Genomic DNA, 16,420 nt, shown 5'->3' on the forward strand with positions numbered 1-16,420 from the left:
CAACATTTAATGCCGGGAATCTGGGTTCAATTCCAGCCTTGGGTGACTGTGTGGGGTTTGCACAAATTTCCCTGTGTCAGTATGGGTTTCCACTGGGAGCTCCGATTATTAGTGAGCCTGGAGGGTTTGAATTATAAGTAGATAGGCTGGGACTTTTATCCCTGGACTGTAGGAGCTGAGGGCTGACCTTAGAGGTTTAAAAAGTCACGAATAGTACAGATAAGATAAATAACCAAGGTCTTTTCCAAAAGGTAGGGCACTCCTAGAGGGAAAAGGTTTAAGGTGAGGGGCAGGAGTTAAAAATGACCTGAGGGACAACTTTTTCCACAGAGAGTGGTGCATTTATGGAATGTGCTGCCAGAGGAAGTGGTAAAGGTGGGTACCAATTACAAATTTTAAAAGATATTTGGCCAGGTGCATGGATAGGAAAGGTTTAGACTGGTCATGGGCCAAACCAAGCAAATGGGACTAGTTCACTTCAGGAAACCTGGGCAGCATGGACACGTTGGGCTGAAGAATTTGTTTCTGTGCTGCACAATTCTAGAATACAGGTTAGATCTCATGGAATACAAGGAGAAGTAGCCATTTGTATACAGAACTGACTTGAAGGTAGAAGACAGAGGGTGGTGGGGAGGCTTGTGTTTCAGACTGGAGGCCTGTGACCAGTGGAGTGTCACAAGGATCGGTGCTGGGTCCACTACTTAAATGATTTGGATATGAACACAGGAGCTATAGTTAGTAAGTTTGCAGATGATACCAAAATTGAAGATGTAGTGGACAGTGAAGAAGATTACCTCAGAGTACGATGGGATCTTGATCAGATGGGCCAATGGGCTGACGAGTAGCAGGGGTTTAATTTAGATAAATACAAGGTGCTGCATATTGGGAAAGCAAATCTTAGCAGGACTTATACACTTCATGGGAAATTCCTAAGGAATGCTGTTGAACAAAGAGAACTTGGAGTGCAGATTCATAATTCCTTGAAAGTGGAGTCACAGATAGATGGGATAGTGAAGAAGGTATTTGGTGTGCTTTCTTGTAATGGGCAGAGCATTGAGTATAGGAGTTGGAGGCAATGTTGCAGTTATATAATACATTGGTTATGTCACTTTTGGAATATTGCGTGCAATTCTGATGTCCTTCCTAATGGAAGGATGTTGTTAAACTTGACAGGGCTCAGAAAAGATTTACAAGGATGTTGCCAGGGTTGAGGGTTTGAGCTGTAGGGAGAGGCTGAAAAGGCTGGGGCTGTTTTCTCTGGAATGTCAAAGACTAAGGGGTGACCTCAGAAGTTTATAAAATCATGACAGGGAAAAATAGACACAGTCTTTTCCCTGGGGTAGGGGAGTCCAGAACTAGAGGACATAGGTTTAGGTTGAGAGGGGAAAGATATAAAAGGGACCTAAGGGGCAAATTTTTCCCCACAGAGGGTTGTGCATCTATGGAATGAGCTGCCAGAGGATGTGGTGGAGGCTGGTACAATTGCAACATTTAAGAGACATTTGGATGCGTATACGAATAGGAAGGATTTGGAGGGATTTGGGCCAAATGCTGGAAAATGGGACTAGATTAGGTTGGGATAACTGGTCGGCATGAACGAATTGGACCAAAGGGTCTGTTTCATTGTTGTACATCTCTATGACACAGTCCAAAGGACATGCAGGTTAGGTGGATTAGCCTTGGGAAATACAGGATAATGGTGATAAGGTGGGTCACTCTTCAGAGGGTTGGTGCAGACTTGATGGGCCAAATGGCCTCTTTCAGCACTGTCAGAATTTTATGAAACTTGGACAGTTGGCAACTCCAGCACTGCGAGAACTTGGCTGCCCTCCATCGAAAAAGACATGCGATTAACATATGAAAGACTGATATAAGACTGGAGATCTTAGCATTAAATTCCAAGAAAATGGCACGAGGTTAAAGTTCTGAAAATATAATGGGCATGAGGAAGAAAGTATCTCACTGAGTTCATTACAGCCGTGAAACAAAACAGAAAATTGACAAAGTTAATAACACAGCAACTTTCTAACAAAAAGGAGAATTCTCCAAATGTGCTGCAACTTTCAGTCACAATTTCAATAGATTTGTTTACTGTATGAGTAACTGGGTTTTCATTTCAGTCAGTGATTAGACTTCCTGCAGCAACCCCCCACACACCCCACCACACTGCAGTAAGAACGTTGTGTCATTGTTCCCCATTAGAGTTTTGCAGTGTTCCATTCTGTCAGTGACAATAATGTATTCACGGTGGCAGAGTAACAGCAGAAGGAAGCTATTCCTCTTCTGCAGATTTAATCTTGGTAGATTTTGATCTCTACGTGCATTTTCCATTCAAACCTCATCTCAGCCCCGTTCTCCCCTCAGCCTAATTTTGCCATTCACACAGGAACCTTTTTGTGACTAGGCAGATAACAGAGATAAATTATAACATTTTAGGCTTCAATCTAAATTTAGAAAATTTTAAAAAATGTCGTGGGGCTCAGTAACTTCACAGCAATTGTTTTAGCTGTTTCTGGACTGGGTTGAGAAGGCTGTATTAATTTGTTATTTTTAATTAGTTCAGCAAAGTGGTGTAAGCCTTTCACTCTGACATAGAGGGCAATTAAGAGTGTCAACCATATTGCTCTGGATCTGGAGTCACAAGTCAGAATGAATGGTAGGTTTTCTTCTTTGAAGAATGCAAGTGAACCAAATGGATATTTGCAATGATAGAAGTCATGGCCACCATTACTGAGACATGCTTTTAACTCCAGACTGTTTATACATTCATTGAATTTAAAGCCAGTTAGCTATTCATGGGATTTGAACCCATGTCCATCCAGCCTATCTCACTGCATCGCTAGCCCAGTGACATCACACTACACTAGCATCTCTTCCAAATGAAGGGCTTGCAAAATCAAGAGAAGGGTCAGTTCGGCTGATGACATTTCAACAATTTCTATATTTGAGCAATAGTTTCTGGAAATTTCATGTTTCTCTAATCCACTCATGGCTTGTGGATGCCATTGGCTGAGCCAACATTTATTGCCTGACACTATTTTCCCTTGAGATGGTGGTGATGTGCTGTCTTCAAGAACCGTTGCAGCATATTTGGCATAGGTAAACCCACAATAATACCAGCCATCGTTTGTCTTCATTTCCAGATTGTTTTATTGAACTCAAATTGTAACATTTGCAGTGGTGGGATTCAAACCCGGACCTCCAGAATATGACCCTGTTGCCTAGCAACAATCCCAATAATCCATCACCTCTCCAGCCAGTTACTGGGGCCTTTTTTTTAAAATCACATAGGCAGCTAACTAGAGTTATCAAAAATTCTTCAGCAAGTAGAAGAAAACATCCACAAAGTCAAGATCTTCACTGGCAGGAGGCTACAAACTGGGGCAGCTGACCTAGTGAAGAAATCAAAGACAACCCTCAAGGCTTCCAGATGCCACCGCAGGCTGTTTTAAGGGACCTTGCTGGAGCTCCTCCTCCTCATTTTAATGAAAAGGGCCCCTAGCCCTCATATCTCTTCATCTTCCAAAAGCTCCCAATGCCCCATTCATGACTCCCCATTCCTCGTAATACCAGGCAATACCCCTTAGCCAGTTCATGTCCCTTGTAATCCAAATGCCAAATTATGCCTCCCCCCACCCCTCCCCCACAAATGATTCCTCCGCATGCCAGTATTCTACCAATTCCCAGGAAAGGAAAACATTGTTTGACTAACAGCTCTGGCTCTCTAATCTGTGCTATCAATTGCATATCTATTTTCACAACAGTAAGAGATTTCAGTGCTTTCTGGACCAGCAAGACATGCCTATCCCTGTTGGAAGCACAACACATCACTTTCCACTTGGGGACCCTTCCAGACTTGATTTCAGAAACTGTAGGGCTTGAATTCTCCTTTGTCCCAGCCCCCACCCCTTTGTTACCACATTGGCTGGGATTACACATCACCCATTGTTATCCACTAACAGTCTTCATCAACAGCATCAAAAATCACAAGACACCAGGTTATCATTTGCAGCAGTGCACCTTCACCAGGTGCTATGCACAGTGATTAACCCTCCTAGCCAGATCATTATTCAATTCTTTTGTCTGTCCTACTGTTTTTCTCTCTTATTGAGTTCTATCTCTACCTACCTCCTACTCCCTAGTGCCCCCCACACCCACCCACCCCCACCACACTATCTTCTGTTAAAAACCCACAGTTTTTGAACTATTATCAGTTCTGAGGAAGGGTCACCAGACCTGAAATGTTAACTTTGATTTCCCTTTAGTGCTGCTGAGCTTTTCCAGCAATTTCTGTTTTATCCCTGCCGTGGGAATGGCTAGGTCAGGAGTGCAATGTGCATGGGGCTTGCAACCTGAATCAGTTCACATCCTCAAAAGGCACTCCTGAGAATCAGATTGCCTGGGAATAGCATTAGCACTCTGGAATTGGGTCCCACTCACTGATAAATATTTCCCAACTCAGTTAAAACCCAAGCTAATGAAAGAGGAATTATATTCAACCAAAGAGAGTTCCATAATCCTGAAACCATAAAATTTATTGATACAGCTTAGTCATCTCTTACTTCATACATTTTTGTTTCACAACTTTCATTTATTGTTTTCAATGAAATTTGCTCAGATGTCATACATCTTCCAATGACAAACAGTTAGCAACAGTGCCATACTCTGTCTAATTTGGAAACAGGATTTAGAAATAGCTTCATTTAATTTTTCATCTGCACAAAATGATATACACCTTGTGTGAAAATCATCAGTTTGAGTCAGTTCCTGTTCAGATGACAGTAATATTAAAGACAGCAAAGCTCAGTCAGAGATGCTCTCTTTCAGTTGAGATATTAAACTGAAATCCTATCTGGCCTCTTAGGTGGATGTAAAAGAGTCCGTAATATTATTTGGAAGAATTGCAGGGAAGCTGTCCCCAGTATCTTGACCAACTTTTAGCTTTCTGTTTTGAAAATATGTTACCTGAAACAGTAATTTCTTCATTTTTCCAATTTAGAGTCAGAAAAAATATACAGCACAAAAACAGACCCTTCGGTCCAACTCGTCCATGCCGACCAGATATCCCAACCTAATCTAGTTCCATTTGTCAGCACTTGGCCCATATCCCTCTAAACCCTTCCTATTCATATACCCATCCAGATGCCTTCTAAATGTTGTAACTGTACCATTCTCCACCATTTCCTCTGGCAGATGATTCCATACATGCACTGCCCTCTGAAAAAGTAAAGATTTTGTACTTAGGTATCTTTGTACCTGAGATGGCGACAGAAGTAGCAACTTGTGCACTTTTCGCAGTGCTCATGTATTCCTGCACTTGAGTACTTGTGACAATAAACCTAATTCTTAAAAAAAAATTAAGGAACTCAATGGGTGCAAATGTGTTGCCACACCCTGCTATACAGCTAATGTAGCATATTTCAAGTAAAGTGCTTTAAGACATGCTGTAGGTATTAAAAGTGGTATGCATTAAAATAGTTCAGAGCAATTGGCCAGGATAACTATATAAGTAACAGGTTTAATGTGACTTTTATTTAAAATAAAACAAAAAAGTTCTACCCTCGCAATATGTCTACTGAACTGAACAAATGAAAAGCAGGAAATCTACCAAGAAGGTCAAATTGTCTTCTGATTTTTCTTTTCAAATCTGAACCCTTAAAGAAAATGTGAACTCAAAGTCTTTTGTTGCTGTCTGTGTTTGTGATCTGAGAAAATGACTTCCCAGATGAAACAAACTGAATCTGCAAGAAGACAATGTGCTTCCTTATTGAAAGAAGCTCTGTCAACAAATCAGGGCAGTTCTCGTACAAACACATTGGATACTAGAAACCTGGAACAAAAAGAGAAATTGCTGGAAACATTCAGCAGTTTTGGAATAGTCTGTGGAGCCAGAACCCAACTTAACAGAACACTGGCCTTTCATCATATTTGGAAAAGATTCTGACATATAAACAGATTTTAATTCAAGTACAGGGGTAAGGAGTGGGAGGGAAGGAAAAGATGATAAAATGAAAGAGTGATTAAAGAGCAAAAGTGATTTTTTTAAAAAATGCCTTACACCATAATACAGTTAATCTCACCTGCCTTCCACTCTGCATAGGTTATCCCTTTTTATTACATCCCTAACCTTTTCCCAGTGTGGATGAAAGGCATTGATGAAACATTTTTTCTCTTTTCACTCATGCCACCTGACCTCACGTGAGCATTTTCTGTGTCTATTATTTTATATTTAGTCAACTTCTGAAACACATAATCAGCAATCATCGTGGTCATTTCCACACTGCACAAGACCTGTTTCATGTTGAGTTTTGTTCATTCATCAGAAGATACTATGTCTGCAATATCTGATCTTGTACAGTTTATTTCCACTCACTTCCTGCAGTCAATGAACCCCAACGCTTATAGCTTCACTTATAGCTCATTAATGCAGCCATTCTGCATGGGTGAACCTCAACACTGCAGGATATTTGATCATGAGCAGAGTCTGGCCCTATCGTCATTCTATCTGCACTCTAATCAAATAGTTTCTTGCTTGGTCTCATCCTATCACAAACCAAAAGCAGGTGTTTGTAGACATAAAGGTAAGAACAGAACAGTACAATATTGTCCACGAGAGAATCATAGACACTCACACAATAGAAGAAGCCATTCCAGCTCCAAGTCTGTACGAACATTTCTCTCAACTAAATCCAAAATGGACTCCATTGCATTGCTGTCTGTGAAAGTAGTTATCACATTTTCCTCAGTTTCAATTATTTAGCTGCTCTTTTTTTAAAAGATGCCCTCACCCCTTTTGTCAACTCAAGTTCCTTCACTACCCCAGGACACTCTAAAATACCTGACAGTTAATGAAATGCTTTTGAAGTGTAGGGACAGAACTTTCCAAACTCTGATGACTTTTTTGCAAAGAGGTTTCTTCAAATTCTGTTTTCACTCTCTGCCAAGATTTTACTGCCTCTGAAATAACTCCAAAGGGGCCAGGATCCCATCACTAACTCACCCTTTACTTACACAAAAACAGTCAAATACCAGAATGTCAGTATCTCTGACATTCATCCTTTTTAATATGTCAGCCAGGGCTCCCTGATTGGACCAGATTAGCAGCCCCAATCAGGGAATTCATATTCTACGAGGTCTAGCTGGCTGACTTTGTTACAATCCTTATTGCTGGATCCTTAGCCAAGTGTGCAGTTTTTTTTTTCTTTCATTAGGTAATCCTTCATAGTTTTGGAAACCTCCAGCAAATGTTCTCTTAACATTCTCTGCTGAAGTGAAAATAGTTCCTACATGACAGCATCAGCTCAGCAGCAACACTCACAACAGAGATGGAAGGTTAGGGACTCCAGTCCCACATTAGTGACCTATCACAAAAATCCCGGTTGCCATTTAAGTGCACTCCTTCAGGACGGAGAAGCCTGCCTACTGCTAAGACGTCATTGAGACAGGACTGATGCCATGACACACTGTATTTGTGCAGGATCTCAAGCAAATCAAATGGGCATCTCTGTTTCTGTGAAATGGCGGTGTTCAGGGATCAATCAGGATCAGATCAGTAAGTTTTTTGTGCAGAGTGGCCTAGTTTGAAATTCTTCACGGTGCTTCCCCTACACTAACAACTGGTACCAAGGAGCCTTGACCCAGCAATGAGGTTCAAGAGAGCTGTAAGTATCAATAAAGTTCACATACCTTTGTTTGACAAAATCTTCCAACTCTTTGCATGTTTTTCGCCCATCGTTCATGTGCTGGATCAGATTATCATAACCGATGCTGCTGGTTATATCTGTACTCTGGAACAAGAAAAATGCAAATAGAGTGAGTTAGAAAAAAGTGAAACAAACAATTGCATTTGCAAGGGGCACACTTTTTAAGAATTCAAACAATTGAAAAAAAAGGTTGAAATGACAAATTCTTCCCCCTCTAAGTTAAAGCCTTGTGACCATCACACACCATTGACTCCTTTGGCTACAGAAACCAGATGTTGCTCCATGAAAAGCTGACAGGAAGTGTAGTTCTGCACCAACAGGTTTCCACATTATCAAGTTTATTTGAGAGGAACATATTCTTAGGACTGAAAAAAAAATCTGACAAGAGATGATGGGGGTTGCAGTACAGTGAATGTTTACTTGTTCAGCAATGCTGGAGTAAAACAGGACATGAGATTGTCTGGTGTAGTAAGCCAATATTAATTAGTGGAGGTATGCTGGATAAATATTTTGTAACCTCCCTGGTTTACCTTTTGTTCAAACTGTGGTTAAAAGCATAAGTTTATTATACAGTAGATTGCTTACTGGACTCAGCAAGCCTGCTGCTTTACTCCAAAATTATCCTCAACACTGGGGCCCTGCAAGGCTGCATACTCAGCCTCTTGTTATACTCCCTGTACACTAATAACTCAATGGCCAAATTTTGTCCTAATTTCATCTGCAAGTTTGCTGACAACACCACAATTGTAGGCTAGATCTCAAACAAAGACAAGACAGAATACGGGAAAGAGATAGAGTGCTTGGTGGCGTGGTGTGAAGATAATAGTCTCTTTCTCAACATCAGCAAAACAAAAGAGCAGATCATTGACTTCAGGAAGCAAGGTGGAGGGCATGCTCCTGTCTACATTAATGGAGCTGAGGTGGAGACTGTTGAAAATGTCAAGTTCCCAGGGGTGATGATCACCGACAATCTGTCCTAGTCCACCCATGTTGACGCAACGGTCAAGAAAGCTTAATAAATTCTTCTATTTCCTCAGGAGGCTACAGAAATTCAGCATGCCTGTAAAGACTCATACCAATTTTTATAAAAGCATTCTATCTGGATGCATCACAGCTTGGTATGACAACTGCTCTGCCCAGGACCATAATAAACCACAGAGAGTTGTGAACATAGCCAGTCTATCATGCAAGCAAACCTTCCACCCACTGACTCTATCTACACTCTTTCCTGTCTCAGAAAGGCAGCTAACAAAGGCCCCTCCCACCCTGGATATAATCTCTTCCATCAGGCAGAAGATACAAACACACGTAACAACAGATTCAATAACAGCTTCTCCTGTTATTAGACTTCTAAATTGATCTCTCAAATTTCAAATTTAATGCTGATTTCACTCTTTGTGCACCTTCTCTGCAGCTGTTACTAGGGCCACTTAAATCCTGATCTTGTTACAGCCTTGGTTCAAACATGAAGAAAAGACCTGAATGTCAGATGTGAAGTGAGAGTGACAGCCCTTGACATCAAGGCTACATTCAACTGAGTGTGGCATCAAAGCAGCCCTAGCAAAATTAGAATCAATGAAATTTAGTCAAAACTCTCCACTGGTTGGGGCCATACAAAGGAAGATGGTTGAGATTGTTGGTGGTTAGTCATCTCAGCTCTAGACATTTCTGCAAAAGTTCCTCGGGATAGTGTCCTAGGCCCAACCATCTTCAGCTGCTTCAGCAATGACCTTCGCTTCCATCATAAAGGTCAGAACTGGGGGTGTTCACTGATGCTGAACATTGTGCAAACACTCACGACTCCTCAGATACTGAAGGAGTCCATGCCCAAATGCAGCAAGATCTGGGCAATATACATAGCTGAGGAAGTCAAAACGTTAACTCTATTTCTCCCTTCACAGGTGCATTCTGTATTGGTTTCTGAACAATATTTAGCTGTGGCTTGACAAGTTGCAAATAAATTCGTGCCACAGACTACAGCAATGATCTTCTCCAACAAGAAAGAATCCAACCATTTCTCTTGGCATTCAAATTATGTTAATATTGGTGGATTCAGTAATAGTAACATCCTGGGGGTTGCCGTTGACCAGAAACCAAATTGGACTCACCACATAAATACTGTGGTTACAAGAGCAGGTCAGAGGTTAGGTATACTGCATAACTCACTACCTGATTCCCAAAGCCTATACATCATCTACAAAAGGTACAAATCAGGAGCAAGATTGAATACTCCCCAGTTGACTGGAGGGGTGCAGCTCCAAAAATCAAGAGATTCGACATCATTAGGACATGGCTGCCCACTTGACTGGCACCACATCCACAAAACATCCACTCCCTTCACTATTGATGCCCAGTAGCAATAGTGTGTACCACTTGCGAGAAGCACTGCAGAATTTCACCAAAGTACCTTAGACCAGCACCATTCAAGCCCATAGCCACTTCCATCCAGAACATCAAAGACAATGGTTACATGGGAACACCATTCATGGGAGGTTCCCCTTTCTGTTGTGCTTTAGTAATCCTATCTGATACTGTTGAATTTTGCAAACTTCAGCAGGAAGACATCAGACAGTGGTCTTTTCCCCACTGTGCTTTGGTGGCAGCTGCCCCAAGCTTCAGCATGTCACTTAGCAAAAGCTTGACATTGTGAGGGCGGACAGGGAGATGGAGAAAGGTAAAAATAGTCTTCAAGGTACTATGTCAGCTAAAACCTGATTCATCACAAACCACAATTCATTCAGGTCCTAAATTCTTTTAACAAAACCAAGAGAGCTTCTATTCCTCAATTTAGCAAACTATAAAAAGGAAGTAATGCAGGTCTTCTGGGAAACCTGCCAAAAATCTATTACACAATCTAAAGTGGATGTGTTTCTAAATTTTGCACATACATGAGCACATACATTTCCTGTACTGTAAGGTTTCAGTTGTAAATTCCATTCTATTCAGCAGTGAATGAATGCTCCAATTATGTTTTTATAACATGATGTAGTAATAAATGTTGCTTTTGCTCCTGGTTAAAACACAGATTCAGTATTCCAGGCTTGAATTCTCTTTCCTCTCCCACTCTATTACATTTGTTAACCCTCAAGCATTGATGGTTAGTCACTTATTTCTCATCAAGATGCTGTCCCTCAGCAGCAAGATACCTGCAATCCTTCAGTTTCTGAGTAGGCCTGATTTGAATTGTTGCTTCTACAGCTGTACTTACAGCTGCTGAGACCCTGAGTGCTAACATCACTGTTTTAACCCTTTCCATCTTCAAAACATTTGCTAAAACCTACCTTTATGACCAAACTCCTGCTTACATGCCCTAATACCTTTAGGATGTGATTTGGTGAAAAATTGTTTGAATGCCACATTACAGGCAAAGACACACCAACAGACAACTGGTCCATCAAGCCAAAATCAGACCGACCATTATATCAGTTGCAACCTTATAAAGGATCAACAGATCAGATCTCTATAGTGCTGAACCTAACGTGGCGATAAATGTTGGTCTTGCCAGAGATTTTGCATGCAGTGAATTAATAATGATTAAAAAAAAGAGTAGACCAATTACTTTAGACAGAGTAGACAAAATTATCATATTCAATGCTCAAGATATCTTTGGACAGTATAGAGTCAGACAGTATGTTCCATGTGAGTATGATCCCGAGGTTGTAGAACGCAAACTACCAATAGTGAAGCATAGGAAAGATTATGCCTTTCCTGACCAACTGATTTCTTAATTTGTAGCATAGATGTGATTACCCAGCTTTCAAAATTTTAACTGATGAGAGTTTTTGCAACATTTATATTGGGAAGATTGTAACATACTGATAACATCTCCAGATTAGTAATGCAGAGCTAAAGATCTGGGGACATGAGTTCAAATTCCCATCAAGGCCTATGATGAAATTTAAACTTAATATGTGCAAACAGAACATCAAGTCCATCTCTATAATAGTGACCATGACAACCATGATGGCATAGTTAAAAAACCCATTTGTTTCACTAATGTCCTTTAAAAGGAAAAAAAAATCTACTGTTCTTAACCTAGTATACAACTAACTCTGGTCCCACAGCACTGCCCTGTAATGTTCTCGCAAACTATTCAAAGGGTAATTGACAATGGGCAACAAATACTGGCCTTACCAGCAACATTCACATCTTAAAGAATAAAAGTGCATCACTCCTTGCTCTATTGATCCAGCACCAAAGATGTTAATCACCTTTCAACTGTACAACTGGGACTATGGTGGAGTAGTTGATGCTCACAGTTACTGAGACATTGTGGGCTTTAAGTAGATGACTAACTTTTTGATGCCCCATAGTCAGACACAGTCAGAAAAGTGGTTTCAGCAATCAACATCTTATGGAGATATATGTAGTAACCACGGATATAGGGTACAAATTAATGACATTAACAAGACATCTAAGATCAAATTGTCCATGACATTCATCAGGAACAGCTCATTATCTTTAAAATACTCCAGTGGCTCCTATTAAGGGACATGTGGGCTCTGTCGTAATGGAGAGGCAGGTTGTGTATGCAAAAAGGCAATGGGTCAGATTCCATGATTTGAGATTGTCTGAGGCAAAAGGAATTCCAATTTCTTGCTTTTTAATCTCCAAGGTGACACATCACACACCCAACTGGCACAATCTGATCCCCACTGTTTAAAGGGGCAATGCCAAAATGGACATTGGAGAAACCAGCAGCTGTTAAGGACTGATGGGCAAAAACCAGGTTTGACAACACTTGCCTGCAATTATTGTTGGTTAGTCACTCGCTTTCCTGTCCACCAAAAAGGTAAACCATCACAAATTAGGCCGCTCACAGATGCAATAGCAGAGAGTACAAAGATAAGTGGCTCTCAAAGAAGACAGAGAGACGTGGAACTTATTTTCCTTAGAGCCAACAGGGCAGAGGGAGGACCTGATTGAAGTGGACAAGGTTCTGAGGGGCATAAATAAGGTTGTTAGGCAGAAACTTTCCCTTAGTAGAGGGGTTAATAACAAAGATCACAGTTTTGTGGTAAGGAGCAGGAAGTTGAGGAGATTTGAGGACCTCTTTCATTTCACCCAGAAGATGGTGGACATCTGAAAGTCATAACCTAAAAGGGTGGCATAGGCAAGAACTTTAAGTATTTAGATGAGCATACAAGGCTATGCTGAGACCCTGAGTGCTAAAACAATTACTGCAGATGCTGGAAACCAGATTCTGGATTAGTGGTGCTGGAAGAGCACAGCAGTTCAGGCAGCATCCAAGGAGCAGCAAAATCGATGTTTTGGGCAAAAGCTCTTCATCAGGAATAAAGGGAGAGAGCCTGAAGCATGGAGAGATAAGCTAGAGGAGGGTGGGGGTGGGGAGAAAGTAGCATAGAGTAGAGCTTCAGGGCAGAGGAAATGACCTGGGAGTTGCAGTGGGAGGGACTCCCCGAGATTCTTGTAGAGAGAGGAGGAAAACTTCTTCAAGGCAGGCATCCTTGCAAGAAGATTCGCAGTAGGGTTAAAATCAATGAGGTAAAAACAATGACTGCAGATGCTGGAAACCAGATTGCTAAGTGGTGGACAATGGAATTAGAATAGAGGCTTTATGATCAGCACAGAAACATTGGACTGAAGGACGATTTTCCATGCTGTAAAAACTATGACTATGAATTTATAGATGACAGAATGTAAAATACCCAACAACCAATGACTCTTCCTTGTCTTCATCTTCAAAGCCTTAAAAAAAACAAAAGTAGCTATTGGTGGACAAAGAAGCACAGGTTCAACACTTACTTGCCACCGAGGTGCATTCCAATATCTCTCATCTTAAGCAAGTCAGTTTCTCTCAGATGGCCAACATGGCCTCTGTTAAATAGTCAATAGGTGCAAGAGTAGGCCATTCTGCCCTTCAAGCCTGCATCACCATTGAATATGATATTGGCTGATCATCCTTAATCAGTATCCTGTTCCTGCCTTATCTCTATAACCCTTGATTCCACTGTCCTTGAGAGCTCTATCCAACTCTTCCTTAAATGAATCCAGAGACAGGGCCTCCACTGCCCTCTGGGGCAGAGCATTCCACACAGCCACCACTCTCTGGGTGAAGAAGTTTCTCCTCATCTCTGTCCTAAATCGTCTACCCTGTATTTTTAAGCTGTGTCCTCTGCTTCGGCACTCACCCATCAGCGGAAACATGTTTCCTGCCTCCAGAGTGTCTAATCCTTTCATAATCTTATATGTCTCAATCAGATCCCCTCTCAGTCTTCTCAACTCAAGGGCATACAAGCTCAGTCACTCCAGTCTTTCAGCATAAGGTAGTCCCGCCATTCCAGGAATTGACCTCATGAACCTACGCTGCACTCCCTCAATAGCCAGAATGTCTTTCCTCAGATTTGGAGACCAGAACTGCACACAATACCCCAGGTGTGGTCTCACCAGGGCCCTGTACAGCAGCAGAAGAACCTCTTTGCTTCTATACTCAATCCCTCTTGTTATGAAGGCAAACATGCTATTAGCTTTCTTCACTACCTGCTGTACCTGCATGCTTACCTTCATTGACTGGCGTACAAGAACACCCAGATCTCTTTGTACTGCCCCTTTACCTAAATTGATTCCATTTAGGTAGTAATCTGCCTTCCTGTTCTTGCCACCAAAGTGGATAACCATATATTTATCCACATTAAACTGCATCTGCCATGCATCTGACCACTCACCTAACATGTCCAGGTCACCCTGTAATCTCCTAACATCCTCCTCACATTTCACCCTGCCACCCAGCTTAGTATCATCAGTAAACTTACGTCGAATTTCCTGTTCCTTGGATGCTGCCTGACCTGTTGCGCTTTTCCAGCAACACATTTTCAGCTCTGATCTCCAGCGTCTGCAGACCTCACTTTCTCCACAAAGAATATAGACTATTGGTTAAATGGGGAAAAACTTTGCTAATCTGAAGCACAAAGGTATTTGGGAGTCCTAGTTCAGGATTCTCTTAAAGCAGATAGGAAGGCAACTGCAATGTTAGCATTCATTTCAAGGGGGTTGGAACATAAAAGCAAGCATGCACTATGAGGCTATATAAGGCTATGATCAGACTGTATTTGAAATATTGAGAGCAGTTTTGGGCCCGGTTCTAAGGAAGGCTATGCTGACATTGGAGGGGTCCAAAGGAGGTTCACAAGAAAGATCTTCGGGGTGAAGGACTGGTCATATAAGGAACAGTTGAGGACTTTGGGTCTGCACTTGGAGTTCAGAAGGATGAGGGGGCATGTCATTGAAACTTGCAGAATATGGAGAGGCCTAGATACAGTGGACATGGAGGAGGTGTTTCCACTAGGAGAAGAGACTAGGAACTGAAGGCAAAGCCTCAGATTGACGGGATGACCCTTTAGAATTTAAATAAGAAGAAATTTTTTCAGCAAGAGGATGGTGAATCCACAGAATTTATTGCCTTGGAAGGTTGTGGAGGCCAAATCATCGAGTGTATTTAAGACAGTGATAGATGGGATCTCGATTAGTAAGAGGATCAGGGGTTGCAGAGAGAAGACAGGGGAGTGGGGTTGAGAAACATAACAGCCATCATCAAATGGTGGAGCAAACTCGATGGGCCGAATGGCTTAAATATGCATCTATATCTTATAGTCCAACTGTAAAATAGTAGCGGCATCACACTCCTCCAGTCTCACTAAACAGGCATTTCAAACAAATGCCCTCTCCTACAATTATGACAATAAGTGGCTTAAACAAACTAAAAACATAAATTATACAATTTTGGTTAGCAATTTCACCAGTGTGCCCTGATTCAAAAGTTACATAGTTTCTCCTGTAAATGATTATTTACTGTCATAACAGATGTGGAGGACTTTTTGTTTTATTTTTCATTCACACGACAAGATTAATTTATCTAAAACCAAATAAGGCAAGATTCTTCTTTGACTATTTACTCACGGCTGCCCCGCATTTATTGCCTGTCCCTAGATGCCCTTGAGAAGGCAGTGGTGAGCTGCCTTCTTGAACTGCTATAGCCACATATTGTAGGTAGAATCACAATGCCCTGAGGGAGGGAATTCCAGGATTTTGACCCAGCAACATGCGATAACACTTTAATGCTTCCAACATGTTGTTGATCATTGACTCTAATCGGAAGTGGTGGTAAACAATCCATGCTGCAATTGATTTCTGAATCACATACTCGCTCTGGTACCAAAAATAGCATTTAAAAACTTATCCAAGCAGAAATTCTTGCTATCCACCAAACCCCACACCCACCCCACCTACTTTATTTCATATAATTAGCTTCAGGTTCAATTAAGTGTTGCAGACATATATTTCAGAATAGCAACTTGTCTTGAATAAGACGACTGCCTCTCGGTGCTTCTCAGCAGGTCCACTGTTGTTTGGAGTGGCAGTCTGAACAAGCAGCAATAAAGAATATGTTGATGATCAGTCAATCTCATTCATGGCACTAACAGATATGTAAGCTTGCTGTTTTATATTCATTTAGCCATACCTTCACAAAAAGCACTCATCTGAAAATCTGGGCTACATTGTAACAGGAGTGAATTTCATTTAGTCACGGGGAAGCAACACACAGTATTTTGCGGTTTTCAGCTTTTAGGGGCCATTCAGCTTTCCCAAACTCTCCCTTTTCCAAACTCTTCCAAGTTGGGACCAAGGAATAATTCACTTGCTGTTATAGGAAGAGGTGAAGGATGCTTGTGTGGACTGGACCTGAATGGACAGTTCTT

The 16,420-nt window shown here is 41.4% G+C and overlaps 1 protein-coding gene across 1 annotated transcript in view; it reads right to left on the minus strand.

The window, feature by feature from the left end:
• pstpip2 (proline-serine-threonine phosphatase interacting protein 2) overlaps positions 1-16,420 on the minus strand; it is a 125,798-nt gene that overhangs the window by 92,432 nt on the left and 16,946 nt on the right. Inside the window, exon 2 of the mRNA XM_060828841.1 lies at positions 7,687-7,787. Within this exon, the coding sequence (XP_060684824.1) occupies positions 7,687-7,787 (101 nt within the window). The remainder of the gene's footprint in view (positions 1-7,686; positions 7,788-16,420) is intronic.

The sequence above is a fragment of the Hemiscyllium ocellatum genome, chromosome 1 (assembly GCF_020745735.1).
Source record: "Hemiscyllium ocellatum isolate sHemOce1 chromosome 1, sHemOce1.pat.X.cur, whole genome shotgun sequence".
Classification (NCBI taxonomy): Eukaryota; Metazoa; Chordata; class Chondrichthyes; order Orectolobiformes; family Hemiscylliidae; genus Hemiscyllium; species Hemiscyllium ocellatum.